We start from the raw sequence: 17,340 nt of genomic DNA on the forward strand, positions 1-17,340 counted from the left end.
CTACTTGTTCTGTTGATCACTGAGAGAAGTGTTGAAGTCGACAGCTATTGTGAAGGATTTGTCTGTTTCTCCTTGAAGTTCTCGCAATCTTCATGTATTTTGAGGCTCTGTATTCATGTATTTTGAGGCTTCTTCCTAAAGTCCATACACCTTTAGGAAGGATTGTTTTATTCTCTTACTTATTTAAATCCTGTATCTATATCTTTATCTGTTAAGACGTGGAACTGAAATGGCCTGTTAATGATCTGGCCCTTCCTTCATTACACCCTACTTTGGGCAGGGAATGTCCCATTCAGTCTCTGTAGTGCCGGTTAAATCTCTTGAATGCAGTAGGCAGCACAGGTAATTGTGGAACTGAATGTTGAGTCAAAGCCTGAGGATTGTTTTCACCCTCTCTACTGTCCAGTATGGTAGCTACTAGCCACATGTGGAGAGTTAAATTAATTGAAACTAGGCCAGGCGTGGTGGCTCACACCTGTAGTCTCAATACTTTGGGAGGCTGAGGTGGGAAATCACTTGAGGCAGCAGTTCAAGGTGAGCCTGAGCAACAAGGTTTTGTAAAAACCCTGTTTTCACAAAAGAATTAAAATAGTTGGGCATAGGATGGCGTGCCTGTAGTCCTACCAATTTCGGAGGCTGAGGTGGGAGGATTGCTTGAGGCCAGGAGTTTGAGGCTCTAGTCATCTATGAACTGTGCCACCACACTCCAGCCTGGATGACAGGGTGAGAACCCATCTCTTAAAAAAAAAAAATTAAGTAAAATGAAAACTTCGGTGTCTCCAGTGGCACCGGCTATTATACGTTCATTTCAAGTGCTCTGTATTCACATGTATTGCACCACACAAATGTAGAGCATTTGGGGCATTTCACATAATTGCAGAAAGTTCCCCTGGACTCATTGTAGGCAGTCTGCCTCTGTTAGACCAGTGAGAATTTACCTAACATCTCTTTTTTTTCTAGCCTTGTATTTGCCCTAAATCCTGCACAGCTTGGGTAGCCCCAGCGATCTGGCTGAGTGAGGTCCTCCTTTGTGGAGACTCTGGGCCCTGCATTATTTGTGTATGTGATGGTACCGCATTTCTGCAATAAGATTTGGGGTCATGTGTGAGATGACTTTCCATTATTTGTTGTTCTTTGTGGTAGGGTGAAGAGGCAGTCAGTTAACACATAATTAGAAAATCTGCCACAGTCCTGGTAAAATTAAGCTAAGAGTCATATATATAGGCCAGAAGGGAAGGAAGGATTAGGATTCAGAGACTTTTGGTTGAGAAATTAAATTTGATAACTCAGAGACTTTCAGTGTTATAAAAGTGTAAATGTTGATACACAAACTGAATTGTGAGATGTTAGTATGTCCTAGTGTGACTGGATTCTCCTATATAAAACCTCTTTCTCAGGAGTCTCTGGCCAAATTATCTATGGAACCCCCTGAGATTTGCTAAGAAAGTTATGCTTAGACTCCTGTCTACTCATGGATATGTTCTGTAATTCACACACTTGGGAAACGGCATGGCCATGTGATTCATACCCAATGGCAACATTCAGTAGGTGCAGTTTATGTATTTTACTAGAAATACGGCTTCCTGCTCGATTTCAGAATGTTCATAGTGCCTCTTTTGAGGTCTGTGTGTATATTTTATTTATGGACGTTAACAAGTATTTCAGAAATGCATGTATTAATCTGTGTGGAATTTATTTTGTCCTTGGACCAAGAAGTGGTCCAACATTTAAAACAGTGAATAACATCTTAGCCCATCCTAAAACAATCCTTCCTAAAGGTTTATGAACTTAATAACAGAGCCTCAAAATACATGAGGACTCAGAACTCCAAGGAGAACCACACACATATCCTTAACAATATTGTAGACTTCAGCACTCTTCTCACAGTAATCAAGAGAACAAGTAGACAGAAAGTACACTTTTCCGTGTTTTTGTAGACATCAAAATTATTTCACACACTTCTGAAAGTCTCATTCAGTTAGTTACTCATTTCTCCACCTTATGACTGTACTGTGCTTTCAAAGTGCTGTGCAAAGAATAAAAAGTTTTAAAGTGACTTTGCTGTAATTTCAGATACGTATTTGAACTTTAGAGTCTGAATTATCCAGGTGAAATGCATTGGATCTCTGATCCTCTGTAAACTGGGAAGATTACCTTCTTCCAGGTATGCTGGTTGTCCGTAACTGCCTTAATGGCGTGAGTTGTGAATCTTCTGTGTCTCGGAAGAAACCTAACAGTGGAGATTGTTTATGGCAAGGGTCACAAATTTACATGCTCAGAAGGTTAGGACCCTCTGTAAGGTAAAGACATGAAGTGCCCACTTCTTTATTAACACATAACTGCATTTGCTGATATCTATTTGCCTAGAATTCAGGCCCTTTTTGCTGTTACAGACAGCGCTGTCCTAAATGTGCTAGAGATGTATCTTTAGTCACTTAAGCTGGTGTTTCTGTGGAGTAGGTTTCTAGGAGTGGGACTGGATTGTTGGGTTACAGTGTGTGCCATTTAGAAGACTGAACCAGATTATACTCTCAGCATCTGTTTGTTTTTAAACCTTCCCTAGTCTGTGCTTATGTGTTTTTCTTCTTTTATTTTTTATTTGTTTATTTTTTTTGAGATGGAGTCTTACTCTGTCACCCAGGATGGAGTGCACCGGTATGATCTTGGCTCACTGCAACCTCCACCTCTGAGGTTCAAGCAGTTCGCCTGCCTCCTGCCTACCACCACACACAGCCAATTTTTAGTTGTTGTTTTTTTTTTAATTTTTAAAAAAATTTTTAGTAGAGACAGGGTTTCACCATGTTGCCCAGGCTGGTCTCAAACTCTTGACCTCAAGTGGTCTGCCCATCTTGGCCTCTCAAAGTACTGGGATTACATACGTGAGCCACTGTGCCCGGCCTCTTTTTGAGAATAGTCTTACTTTGTCGCCCAGGCTGGAGTGCAGTAGAATGATCTTGGCTCACTGCAACCTCCGCCTCCCCAGTTCAAGCTATTCTTGTGCCTGAGACTCCCAAGTAGCTGGGATCACAGGTGTGTGCCACCACACTTGGCTAATTTTGTATTTTTAGTAGAGATGGGGTTTCACCACGTTGGCCAGGCTGTTCTTGAACCCCTGGCCTCCACCTGCCTTGGCCTCCTAAAGTGCTGGGATTACAGGCATGGGCCATCGTGTCTAGCCAATAAAACTTTTTTCGGTGAGTGATTCCAGCCCTTGATGCATAGGAGGGTAGGGTCTGTAGGAGTGTAGCCTTAACTGATGAATCTGAAAGCTCTGGGTGATGTGAGCATGTGCCAGGTTCTTGGCTTGTATCTGCCTCTAGTACTTCAGGAACTTCCCAACTAGATGGAGGCAGTAAAAATGGGCCCTACCAGGATGTACCTGTAACAGAGCCATTCAACCATACCCTTGTGCTGTCTGCCTTTAATCACGAAGATTATGAGCTAAGAATGTGGATGCATTTTTATTTTTTAAACATGTAGCAATTATCACTCAGGCATCTTAAATCCATTTGTTTTGGTTGGATTTAAGACCGTTGTCATTCTTTATGAAAAGGAAGATAGTCCAGATTGCTATTCAGAAGGCTGTGTCAGATGCATTCCAGAAACTGTTGATTATGGTTCTAGGTAAAACTTTCTCAATCGTCCTTGAAGTACTTCAGTTTCAATGAGCACATAAATGCATTTTGAAAAGTTAATTGGATAAAAATATCAATGGATAAAAATATCGATGGATAAAATACTCCCTAGTATGCTTTCATTTGCTAAATTATTTCACAGCAACAGGCTCAAATTTGTTCTTTGTGACATTTGTAGGAAAAATGACAGCAAATATTGTCCCTAGTTTATAGATGTGAAAGGACTTGCCTCAGTTCATACAGAAAATGTTTGAGGCAGGTCTTCTTTAATTGCATGCCCATCATACAGAATAGTGATTATAAGCCTCGGACACATGGATTTGAGTCCTAACTCTGTCTCTTAGATTTTTTAATGCAATTTTAGATCTTATGGCCAGAGAGATTTGAAGATATTTAATATCTCTAAGCTGCAATCTTTATCTGCAAACTGGGGTTAGTAAGCCAGTCAAGCTTCTGGGGGATATTGTAAGACAAAATGAGACGACAAATGTCAAAACTCAGAACTGTACTTACAAGGTAAGCAGATAGAATATGCTGTTATTGTCATTGTTGTTTTCTCTCTGAATAAATAAACTCTCAGCTGAAGAGTTTATTAGATTATGTTTTCTGAATCGAGAATTCTCTTCCCGCTTTCATTTCTGGCACTGACATATTGGCCAAATATGATTCTCATACAATAATCAGCTGCTTTGCTGTGAGCCTTGGAAGTGGTCGTGCTGTTGTATGGCATTGCTTGTATTCCCTGTTCAGTTCTACAGTGGTGCAGATGTCATAGCCTGTGCCCAAAGGAAACATGGTGTTTAGCAAAGAGTCCCTGAACAGAGTTGCTCTTCTGTTTCACAGCCCTGAAGGATTAGAGATTGAGAGATCCTAATTAAGTTACTACAGACTTTTATTTGCTTGTAAGAGGTGGCCATGATTGCTCTCAGCTTTCCAACCTGGGCAGTCCTTCTAGTGGAAGTCTTACTTCCTTGGTCATCAACTGTCAAGTCTGAGTAACAACCTTTAATAACGAAGCTAAACGTGTGGGTTGTCCCCCTCTCCCTAGTATGCAGAGGTGTCCTTTGCACACACTCAAAACTTCTTAGACCAAAAGCCCTTATAGCTGTAGTTTTCCTTGAAGGAAATTGTATTGTCTATAGAGTACGTGGGCCATTTTCTTCCCATAAAATGTTCGAATGTTCTCTCTCTCTCTGAGGGTTTGTTCATTGTATCTGGTGGCATTTTGGTTCTCAGGGAGTAGACACCTAGCTGTGCTTCTAACGTGAAGTGTCTACTAGCCCCGTGGTCTCTGTTTTGGATTTGAACTTACTTCAGCCCCCCACCTGATGCCTTACCATTTAATCATATTGTGATTCAACATTTTTGTTTCCACATTTCTTATTTCCTATGTTATTATTCCTTAGTTCCTATCTGTAACATCGTAAAGTACTTTGACCCAAACACAGTTAATATTTCACACATATGTTAAAAACTGAGGTGTGAGACCGGACATGGTGACTCACACCTGAAATCTCAGCACTCTGGGAGGCCAAGACAGAAGGATCACTTCAAGCCAGGAGTTCGAGACCAGCCTGGAAAACAAAGTGGGATCATGTCTCTAAAAAAGAGAATTAGCTGGGCAAAGTGGTGTAGTCCCTGATATTCTGGAGGATGAAGCAGGAGGATGACTTGAGCCCAGGAATTGCAGGCTACAGTGAGCTATGATAGTGCCACTGTACTCCAGCCTGGGTGACAGAGTGAGACCCTGTCTCCAAAAAAAGAAAAAAAAAAAAAGAAGAAAAAAAAATCGAAGTGCATGATGAGGAGATGAGGAAACCCAGGAAAATGCTCTTATTTTCTGCTTTTAGAAACCAAAAGAATGTCTCATTGTGGGCTGCTACCATTATATGCAGGACATTTTAGAATGAAAAAGATTCTGAATTGATCCTTGCTAACTTTATTTCAGAAAGTAGTAAAATAGTTGTGGCATACAGACCCAGTGAAGAGATTGTAGATGTCAGATGGGAAGAAGAACTACACGGTTTAATTCAAGTATGTGGAGATAAAAACTCAGGAGTAACAGGGCCAGGTGCAGTGGCTCACACCTGTAATGTCAGTGCTTTGGGAGGCCAAGGCGGGAGGATCACCTGAGGTCGGGAGTTCAAGACCAGCCTAACCAACATGGAGAAATGGTGGCGCATGCATATAATCCCAGCTACTCAGGAGGCTGAGGCAGGAGAATCGCTTGAACCCGGGAGGCGGAGGTTGCAGTGAGTCGAGATCACGCCATTGCACTCCAGCCTGGGCAACAAGAGTGAAACTCCATCTCAAAAAACAAACAGGCTGGGCGCGGTGGCTCACACCTGTAATCCTGGCACTTTGGGAGGCAGAGGTGGGCGGATCATGAGGTCAGGAGTTCAAGACCAGCCTGGCCAACATGGTGAAACCCTGTCTCTACTAAAAATACAAAAATTTGCCAGGTGTGGTGGCAGGCCCCTGTAATCACTGCTACTTGGGAAGCTGAGGCAGGAAAATCGCTTGAACCCAGGAGGCAGAGATTGCAGCGAGCCGAGATCATTCCACTGCACTCCTGTCTGGGTGACAGAGCAAGACTCCGTTTTGAGAAAGAAAATAAATAAATAAATAAATAAAAACAACTCAAGGGTCAGATAACATAGCCAGTATAACCATAATTCAAAATAAGCAGCAGAATTTGGAGGATAATTTCCTTCATTCTCAGGAAATTGTGAAACTCCGAAAGCACTCCTGTGCTTTTTGAGTGCAGGGTATTTCTGGGGCTTTTCCTAAAGTTTTGACCCTTGGCTCTGACCCCTTATTTGGAGTTTGGAGACAGAACTGAGGACTGTGTTACTACAGCTGTGGACATAGGAGAGGGGTTAGTCTCCCCTAGCCCCAGGAGTAAGGGATGCTGGGCTGCTTGAACACAGGCCTTTTTAGAACTCCCTTCAAACAGGATCCCAGAGATGTGGGGAGATGTAAGTGGCCTTAAGACTGATTGTGCTACAGCTTTCGAAAACGATAATGCCTTTCAAATATGGCTTATTACTTGGATCTCAGTATCTCCCATGTACCTTGGGTGGAATATTTTGCTGAAGATCTTTCTGTCAATCATTTACAATCATGTGCTGCAAAGCGAAGTTTAGGTCAACAATAGACCACATATATGATGGTGGTTCTATAAGAGTATAATGGAGCTATCCCTATACAGGTATACCATTTTTATCCTTTTTTATTTCATTATTATTATTATTATTATTATTTTTTGAGATGGAGTCTCACTCTGTTGCCCAGGCTGGAGTGCAGTGGTGCGATCTCAGCTCACTGCAACCTCTACTTCCCGGGTTCAAATAATTCTCCTACCTCAGCCTCCTGAGTAGCTAGGATTTTAGGCACGCACCACCACACTCAGCTAATTTTTGTATTTTTAGTAGAGACTGTTTTTTGCCATGTTGGCCAGGCTGGTCTCAAACTTCTGACCTCAGGTGATCCACCCACCTCAGTGTCCCAAACTGCTGGGATTACAGGCGTGAGCCACTGCACCCAGCCCCCATTTTTATCTTTTATACAGTATTTTAACTATACCTTTTCCAGGTTTACATACATAAATACCTGCCATTGTGTGACAGTTGCCTTTAGTATTCAGTACAGTAACATACAGTACAGGTTTGTAGCCTAGGAGTCGTAGGCCATACCACATAGCCTAGGTGTGCTGTGGGTTACACCACCTAGGTTTGTATAAGTATACGCCATGATGTTAGCACAATGGTGAAATCACCCAATGACACATTTCTCAAGCTCCTCACATGGCAAGCAACGCATGACTGCATATGAAAGCTCTTACATAGGGATTGTCTAAATCTCAAAACAGTAATTTACTACATATGGAATGTTTTTTTATTAAAAAAAAAAAAAAGCAAAAGTATCATTTCAGTGGGAACTTAACTTGAGGCTACAGTGTTTTATTTAACTTTCACCCCAAAGTTGCAAAGTATTTTGAAGTTTTTCCCTGTAAAATAATTATTTTAATTCAATTTAAATAAAACCCACCAAGAAGCTTTAAGCTTTAAGAAGTCTAGCTTCCTGTGAAATATTAGAGGAAGTCAGCACTGATTTCAGGAATCTGATTATAACAATAGATCCGGCCGGGCGCGGTGGCTCAAGCCTGTAATCCCAGCACTTTGGGAGGCCGAGACGGGTGGATCACGAGGTCAGGAGATCGAGACCATCCTGGCTAACACGGTGAAACCCCATCTCTACTAAAAAATACAAAAAACTAGCCGGGCGAGGTGGCGGGCGCCTGTAGTCCCAGCTACTCGGGAGGCTGAGGCAGGAGAATGGCGTAAACCCGGGAGGTGGCGCTTGCAGTGAGCTGAGATCCGGCCACTGCACCCCAGCCTGGGCGACAGAGCAAGACTCCGTCTCAAAAAAACAAAACAAAACAAAACAAAAACAATAGATGCATCCCTAAATGAGGCGAATCTTGGAATCTCTTCAATTTTAGTTTATTTTATTTTTTTGAGACGGAGTTTCTCTCCTGTTGCCCAGGCTGGAATGCAATGTTGTGATCTCGGCTCACTGCAACCTCTGCCTCCCAGGTTCAAGCGATTGTCCTGCTTCAGCCTCCCGAGTAGCTGAGATTACAGGTATGCACCACCACACCTGGCTAATTTTGTATTTTTAGTACAGATGGAGTTTCACCATGTTAGTCAGTCTGGTCTCGAACTCCTGACCTCAGTGATCCACTCACCTTGGCCTCCCAGAGTTCTGGGATTATGGGTGTGAGCCACTGTGCACGGCCCCCCTTCAATTTAAAAACCATCACTATGCACCCTATGCCTATGCTAGGCACTGGAATAAGATGAAACATCTTGGAGTTTACATGCTGGTAATTGTGCCAGACAGTAATAAAATAGGTAAGAATGGCTGTGGGGGAAGTCAGCTGTGTTCTAGTTAAAGTCGCATTTCAGGAAATTATTTAACATGTTGACTTTAACAACCTAAGCCTCTTCTCCATGTGTGCACACAGGGTAGATCTCTGAAAGGTGGCGCTGTAACCTCTAGGGTAATGGCTGTGTTGAGTCAAGGCAGGATGACAGTTCAGCCTAAATGACTGTCATGTGCGTGGTGCCTGCCACCCTAACTGGCACCCATTTTGCAGGTCAGTTGCTCTCCCTGGAAGGAAGAGTATTCTCGAATTTCACCTTGAAGGAGGAAGAATTCAGGCTACCAGAACTGGACTAGCACTTCTTCCTTGGGAAGCTCTGCTGTGCCCTCACCCCACCCCACCCCACCCCACCCCACAACACCACAGCAGGCCGCTGGAGTCGTGGGACCACCTGGGTCTATGGACCAAATCCTTCCTCACTAAGGGGAGGGGAGGGGTGTTCCGGCCGGGCAGGGTGGGAAGGCTACTTGGGCGGGATTGTGACATAAGAGTGCCCTGGTGACATGGAAGAGATCTGTGGCATAAAGTGTCATAAACACAGGGCGGGGCTCACGCTTATAAGGCAGGAGCCTCCCAGGGCTGCCAGAATGGCTCCCGCTCAGTGCGTGGCGCCAGCCTGTATCATGTCCCAGCTGCGTTTCTGGGGCCTATGGCCCCTCCTCACGTGGCAACTATTGTGTCTACTAGTCAAGGAGGCTCAGCCTCTGGAGTGGGTCAAGGACCCGCTCCAGCTGACCTCTAACCCCCTGGGGCCGCCTGAGCCCTGGTCTTCCCGCTCCTCCCATCTCCCATGGGAATCTCCCCATGCGCCCACTCCCCCAGCAGACCTGGGGGACTTTGATTACCTGGGGCCCTCTGCTTCCTCGCAGATGTCAGCCCCACCCCGGGAATCGACTGAAAATTTGGTTCCATTCCTGGACACAGATTCAGCTGAAGAGCTGCCCCTGGGGCCAGAGCAGTTCTCCGCTGCACACCAGGATTTAAATGACAAGCCGACTCCGGAAGAAAGGCTCCCAGAGGTGGTACCACTGCTGGACAGGGATCAGAACCAGACCCTAGTTCAGCTTCCTCGCCTCAAAAGTAAGGTTCCAACTGCAGATCTAGATCAGGCTGCAGGTCATCAGGCAGATGAAATACTTGTTCCACTAGACAGTAAGATTTCAAAACCAACCACATTTATTGTTTCACCCAAGAACCTGAAGAAAGATCTAGCTGAGCGTTGGAGCCTTGCTGAGATTGTCAGAATTCCACACCAATTATCCAAACCTCAGCGTGAGAAACAGACTTTGCAGGATGAATATTTGAGTATGGACACACTGTATCCCGGCAGCCTGCCTCCAGAACTCCAGGTGAACTCAGATGAGCCTCCAGGGCCCCCTGAGCGAGTTGGACTTTCTCAATTCCATCTAGAGCCGGAAACTCAAAATCCAGAGACGCTTGAAGACATCCAATCCTCTTTACTCCAGCAAGAAGCCCCAGGGCAGTTTCCACAGCTCCCTGAGGAGGAAGAACCTTCTTCCACCCAGCAGGAGGCCCCAGCTCTGCCTCCAACATCCTCTATGGAGAGTCTAACTCTACTGAATCGTGAGGTGACAGTTCAGCCTCCAGGTGAGGATCAAGCTCATTATAACTTGCCCAACATTACAGTTAAACCTGCAGATGTGGAGGTTACCATAACTTCAGAGGCTGAAAACGAGGCAGAATCTTCTCAAGCCCAGCAGGAGGCCCCAGTTCAGTTTCCAGAGGAGGCGGAACCTTCTGCAACCCAACAGGAGCCCCCAACTGAGCCTCCAGGTCCTCCTATAGAGGCTGAACTTTCCCCCAGTGAGCAGGAGCAGCCAGCTCAGCCTTTGGAGTCTTCTGGGGAGGTTGAATCTTCTCAGACTCAGCAGGAGACCCCAGCTCAGCCTCCAGAAGAGATGGAGCCATCTGCAATCCAAGAGGAGGCCCCAACTGAGCTTCCAGGTCCTCCTATAGAGGCTGAACTTTCCCCCAGTGAGCAGGAGCAGCCAGCTCAGCCTTCAGAGTCTTCTGGGGAGGTTGAATATTCTCCAGCCCAGCAGGAGGCCCCAGCTCAGCCTCCAGAACATCATGAAGTCACAGTTTCACCTCCTGGTCACCATCAGACTCAGCATTCAGATTTGCCCAGTGTCTCTTTTAAGCCTCCAGATGTGCAGCTCACCATAGCAACAGAGCCTAGTGCAGAGGTGGGAACTTCTCCAGTCCTCCAGGAGGCTACAGCTCAGCTTTCAGGGCCAGGTAATGATGTAGAACCTCCCACCATCCAGCACGGGGGCCCACCTCTGCCTCCAGAGTCACTGGAAGAGGCTGGACCTTTAGCAATTCAACAGGAGACTTCAGTTCAATCTCCGGAACCTGTTAATAGTGAGAACCCCTCTCCAACCCAGCAGGAGGCTGCAGCTGAGCATCCACAGACCGCGGAGGAGGGTGAGTCTTCTCTAACCCAGCAGGAGGCCCCAGCTCAGACTCCAGAGCTCCCTAATGCAGTTGTAGCTCAACCTCCAGAGCATTCAAACCTGACTCAAGCCACAGTTCAACCTTTGGACCTGGGGCTTACCATCACTCCAGAATCCACGACAGAGGTTGAACTTTCTCCAACCGTGCAGGAGACCCCAACTCAGCCTCCTAAGAAAGTTGTACCCCAACTTCGAGTATATCAAGAGGTAGCAATTCCAACAGTAGGTCTGGATGAAGCTCAGCATCCAATGTCACCCAGCGTCACAGTTCAACCTTTGGACCTGAGACTTACCATCACTCCAGAACCCACTACGGAGGTTGTACCTTCTACAGCCCTGAAGAAGACTATAGTTCCTCCAGAGCATCCTAAGGTGACACTTCCACATCCAGACCAGGTTCAGACTCAGCATTCACACCTGACTCAAGCCACAGTTCCACCTTTGGATCTGGGGTTTACCAGCACTCCAGAATCCACGACAGAGGTTGAACCTTCTACAGCCCTGACGACTACAGCTCCTCCTCCAGAACACCCTGAGGTGACACTTTCACCTTCAGGCAAAGGTCAGGCTCAGCATTCACACCTGACTCAAGCCACATTTCAACCTTTGGACCTGGGACTTACCATCACTTCAGAACCCACTACGGAAGTTGGACATTCTACACCCCTGAAGCTGACTATAGTTCCTCCAGAGCATCCTAAGGTGACACTTCCACATCCAGACCAGGTTGAGACTCAGCATTCACACCTGACTCAAGCCACAGTTAAACCTTTGGACCTAGGGTTTACCAGCACTCCAGAATCCACGACAGAGGTTGAACCCTCAGCAGCCCTGACGACTACAGCTCCTCCTCCAGAACACCCTGAGGTGACACTTCCACCTTCAGACAAGGGTCAGGCTCAGCATTCACACCTGACTCAAGTCACGGTTCAACCTCTGTCCCTGGAGCTTACTATAACTACAGAACCTACTATAGAGGTTAAACCATCTCCAACCACAGAGGAGACCTCAACTCAGCCTCCAGACCCAGGGCTTGCCGTAACTCCAGAGCCTACTACAGAGACTGGACATTCTACAGCCCTGGAGATGACTACAGCTCCACGTCCAGACCAGGTTCAGACTCTGCATCGAAAACTGACTGAAATCACAGTTCCACGTACTGAACTAGAACCTACTCAAAATTCATTGGTGCAGTCTGTAAGTTATGCTCAAAATAAGACTTTAACTGCACCAGAGGTACAGAAGGTCTCCACAAACACCAACATATGTGAGCTCTGTACCTGCAGAGATGAGACACTGTCATGTATTGATCTCAGCCCAAAGCAGAGGCTCCGCCAAGTGCCTGTGCCAGAGCCCAACACCTACAATGGCACCTTCACCATCTTGTAAGCATCACCTTTCCCCAATTGTCCTCTGTGTCCTGCCTGACGTGGCAGCCTTTTCCTGGAGGCCTTCCTGGGCTTTCTTTATCTCCCCAAGCCATCCTGACAACTGACTTTCTGCTTTCACCTGTGCTTGTCAATTCTCCTTTCTCCTCATTCTCCTTTAATGTTAGGCCCCTTCTCCAGTCTTTTACTTTTACTCTAGCCTTTTACTCGTTTTCTCATCCATTTTTATTTAGCTCCATCACATCGTTGCTTAACCGCCGCGCTCCTCCCATTTTTGCTTCACCCTCTTTACAGCAGCCTGTCCCTCTCCCGATCTCAATGATGAGGCTCTAAGTGGTTAAGAGTTGATTCCAGAGCCAGGCTGCCTGGGGTTGAACCCAGGTCTGTTTATTAGGTTGGTGACCCAGAGCAAGTTATTCCGCTCTGTGACTCAATTTCCTCACCTTTCAACTGGGGGTTATGCCAGTTCCCATTTCATAGGATTGTTGTGAAATGTAGGTGAGTGAATATATGAAACACTTCATCAGTGCCTAGCATATGTAGGAGTGTTGGCTGTTAACATGATTACTTGAGAGTCCTTTAGTTTTGTGCAGAACTCATCGTTGTCCCTAGGTTTCTATATGTAGCACTCGTTGTGTGTCAAACCCAGGGTCAAGTATGCTACTGTCTCCAGAACATGAAAATGATAGGAGGGAAGAAAGAGAATAGGCATAAAAAGGGAGGTATATATAATTAAGTACTAAAAGATAATGCAGACCATAGGTGCTAGAATTTGCCAGAATCTGTGATCCTTGAGGTGTGGAGATCAGGGAAAGCTACATGGATAAGCTAAAATTTTACTTGGGTCTTAAAGAGTAACTATAATTTGTTAAATAGAAAAAAAATAGGAGTACAGTCTAGGCAAAGGCATGGCTACAGGTATGGTTGGAATTTAGTAGACCATTCTGGCTGCAAAGAATTAGGTGAGGGAACAGTGAAGATATGATTATGTAAAACCTTGACTATCAGCTATAGCAGTTTGAAAGTTACACAGTGAGGTATGGAAAGCCATTGAAAGTTTCCAAGCAAGAGAGATTAAATGATTAAAATAGGAGGATTATTTTATTTTATTTTGTTTTTTGCTTTACGTTCAAGTGTAGACATGCAAAGGATTATTTTAGAATCCATATGTAGAGCGCCCAAAAGGAAAAGCTTATTTCAGGGAGACAGAATAGAAAAGTCTCGCAGAACGTAGGAGTAAAGTGTGAAGGGGCCAAATGAGGTCGGTTGTAATAAGAGTGGAAAGAAAAAGCCTAGGATGTTTCAGCAGAGGGCAAAGCTTTGGTGCTACCTGGCATAGGGTTTCTTTCTGCTTATTTATAGTGATAAGCTTTTGCCCATTTTTCTGTTGAATTATTTACCATTTTTGTGTTGATTTGTAGGAGTTTGTTTAAACACATAAGTGCTTTTGGGTAAAATACTTACATTCAAAGTAATTAACTGGCACTGTTTGTCCAAGAGATGGGACAGATAGGAAGTTAAGCTTCCAGGAGATGCCTCATCATTTGTGCCAGTGGCCCCGCATTGTTTCTTGGTGAATTGTGCAAACTGGGAAGCTGATAGCTCTGGAAATGAGAAAGCAGGTGTTATTTTCTGTAACTGAATATCCCCAACAAGGTTGCCATGATTCTTTTATTTATCCTGTTCATTTTTGTCCTACCTATTCAAGGATATAAACTGTGTTTCTTCACAGAAATTTCCAAGGAAACTATATTTCGTACATTGATGGAAATGTATGGAAAGCATACAGTTGGACCGAGAAACTGTGAGTATATTCTCTCCAAATATGACAAAAAACTAACTGCATTGTAAGATCCTGCTCGGTCCAGAATTTTGAGGTCTGAGAAATTTCTCCTTCATACCCGAAATCAGCCACTGTTGATGGCAATCCTATGATTATTTAAAAATTAAATTTGGTAGGCTCTCTTTAAAATAAGAGGCAATTTAAATTTATTTTCTATCACACAAATAATACATGGTTATTTTCCTTTTTGTCCTCTTTTTTTTTTTTCAGAGACAGGGTCTTAATTTGTCCCCGGGCTGGAGTGCAGTGGCACAATCACATCTCACTGCAGCCTTCACCTCCCAGGCTCAAGTGATCCTCCCACCTCAGCCTCCCAAGTAGCTGGGACCACAGGTGCACGCCACCACGCCCACCTAATGTTGTATTTTTTTTGTAGAGACAGGGTCTTCCTATGTTGCTTAGTCTGATCTTGAACTCCTTAGCTCAAGTGATCCTCCCACTTGGCCTCTTAAAGTGCTCATATTACAGGCGTGAGCCACCACCCCTGGTCCATGATTCTATTTTTAATGTATAAAAATGTAGTAACAGGTATAACAAAAACCCTCCTTGTGCCCTACTCCCTCATCCCTGAGGTAATGCTACTCTACATTTAGTGTACATGCTTCCAGACTTTTTCCCATTTGCCTACATACATATTTACAGAAAGCAAAATAGATTTGTTGTGTGGTTTTTAAATTTTTTTTCTTTACATAAATGGTAACATCTTGCAACTTGATTCTTTCACTTCATAATATGCCTTAGATTTGTTTCCTTCCCAGTACTCAGAGGGTGACCCCATTCATTTAAACTCCTGTATCATCCATAGTCTGGATGCATCATAGTTTATTTAATAATTCCCCCATTGATGAATGTTTAGTTTAGTTTTCTTGTTACATACATTGCTGCAATGAAATCCCTGTACATGCTTCTTTGTGAACATGGGCAAGTATTCCTGTAGAATAGATATCTAGAAATGGAATTGTTGGGGTGAAGACTATGTAGATATAAAATTTTAATTGCCCTCAAAAATGTCCCAACTTACTCTATTGTCAGCAGAAGATGACAGCATTCATATCCCCACACCTTTCACCACTGGGTATTCTCCAACTTTTTGTTGAAGTTATGGATGAATAAAAGGGATTCCATCTAAATTTGAATTTTTCTGATTACTCATGAATTTAATTAAATGTCTTTATATGTTTATAGAGCATTTGTGTTTCTTCTCTGAGTTTTCTGGCCTTTGTTCATTCTCCTTTTGAATCGTTTTATAATTTTCTTACTGATTTGTAGAAAGAACTGGTTTAGACACACATGATTTTGGAAAAAATGCTTACATTCGAAGTAACTGGCATTTTTCACAACAGTTTGTGTGTCACATCATTAGTTCAACGTATATAGACAAGTCATGCATGAGTTCTAAATTAAAAATAAAACACATGCTAGGCGCGGTGGGTCATGCCTGTAATCCCAGCACCTTGGGAGGCCGAGGTCGGCGGATCACCTTAGGTCAGGAGTTTGAGACCAGCCTGGCCTATAGGGCAAAACCCCGTCTCTACTAAAAATACAAAAATTAGCCAAGCTTGGTGGTGGGTGCCTGTAATCCCATCTACTTGGGAAGCTGAGGCAGGAGAATTGCTTTATTTAGTTTTGAAATGAAAATGAAATGAAATGAAATGAAAGCAGAGCAGATACCACCGTCTTAAAATGATCATGACCCAGCTTTCCCCCACATGGAGGACATAGTCCTGTGCGGCAAATAGTTGTACTTTGCATTTTAATCTAGAAATAACTTGTTCATTTTCCAGAATTCTCAATGAAAATTATTTGACTGAATTACATAAGGATTCATTTGAAGGCCTGCTGTCCCTCCAGTATTTGTAAGTTAGTTAATCACATTTATGAGTTTTTAGTCATATAATCTGTAAAACGAATAAGGGGTTCAAATTAGATAATCTCTAAGATTACTTCCAGCAACAAAATTCTGCAATTCTGTAAGTTTGTATAGAGTCTCAGCCCATCTCTAGCATTAGTTACCTCCTATGCATTTTTAGTTTTTTAATTCCATAGACAAAATACAGACAGAAAAAAATTTCACATGGTAAGAAGATCTGAGCAGTGACTGACACCCGTATGAACCTTGTTTTATAAGTGTTCACACACCATCTTCTTCTATTCCGTCTACAACCAATAGATAAAATCTAATGTATGGTCTATTTTTAAATAGCCCATTAAGTTAAGATTTTTGCATGTTTAAAGGACTGTGAAAGAAAAAGAAAAGAAGCAAAGAGAAATATGTGAGAGAGATCACATGTGGCCCAGAAAGCCTGAAATATTTACTGTCTGACCTTCACAAAAAAGAGATTTGAAAAAGCTGGTTGAGTAGGATGAAAGGAATTAAAGTTAACTTCAGGTTGTTGCCTAAAGGAGAAGATATAGACCATCTACATTCATTTGTACATCATTAATCCAGAATTTTTTGGTAATTTAAAGGGAATTAAATTAATATTTAAATATTAAAAATCAGCTGAATTATATAGATAATATTATCAAGAATATTAAGCCCCCAAGAGAATAGACTGGTATTAAGGATTTCATTTCAGGAATTGTTATATGAAAACAGATGTTTAAAATGGTGGTTAAGTGGTAGAGCTAGAAATGTGTACACTCAGAAGTATACCAGAAATGCCCCTAACTCTTCACTAATTACAAAATAACTATCTCCCCAGCCGTGTTACCAAGAAAGGGATACCCGCATAGTATTTCTGTCTGTTTAGAGACAAGAAGATACTATGTTCATTGCTATGAAAGCTTGATTCTTATCCTTTGTCTCCCTTCCTAAACTATCCTGCACACAGTCAGAGAAGTGTGTATGTCATTAATCCTTGTTAAGCTCATTAGTGATGCTCTTTGTGCAAACAGATTCTTTCAATGTAGAAGGATTAAGGAAAGTGGGTGTAAAGACCCTCAAGTGGATGCCAAAGTGCTACAGAGGCCATGAAATGATAAAACTACATTTCCTTTAAAATAGTCATTTTCCTTCTACTCACTCCCCCAGCTATTCATTTATTTT

The 17,340-nt window shown here is 43.4% G+C and overlaps 1 protein-coding gene across 1 annotated transcript in view; it reads left to right on the top strand.

Moving 5' to 3' along the window:
* Positions 1-9,167: 9,167 nt before the first annotated feature.
* LOC112610130 (leucine-rich repeat-containing protein 37A-like) overlaps positions 9,168-17,340 on the top strand; it is a 63,341-nt gene continuing 55,168 nt past the window's right edge. The window contains exons 1-6 of the mRNA XM_025363471.1: positions 9,168-9,602; positions 9,741-10,377; positions 10,549-11,597; positions 11,928-12,445; positions 14,181-14,252; positions 16,076-16,147. Of these exons, the coding sequence (XP_025219256.1) occupies positions 9,171-9,602; positions 9,741-10,377; positions 10,549-11,597; positions 11,928-12,445; positions 14,181-14,252; positions 16,076-16,147 (2,780 nt within the window). The 5' untranslated portion in view covers positions 9,168-9,170. The remainder of the gene's footprint in view (positions 9,603-9,740; positions 10,378-10,548; positions 11,598-11,927; positions 12,446-14,180; positions 14,253-16,075; positions 16,148-17,340) is intronic.

The sequence above is a fragment of the Theropithecus gelada genome, chromosome 16 (assembly GCF_003255815.1).
Source record: "Theropithecus gelada isolate Dixy chromosome 16, Tgel_1.0, whole genome shotgun sequence".
In the NCBI taxonomy this organism is placed as follows: domain Eukaryota; kingdom Metazoa; phylum Chordata; class Mammalia; order Primates; family Cercopithecidae; genus Theropithecus; species Theropithecus gelada.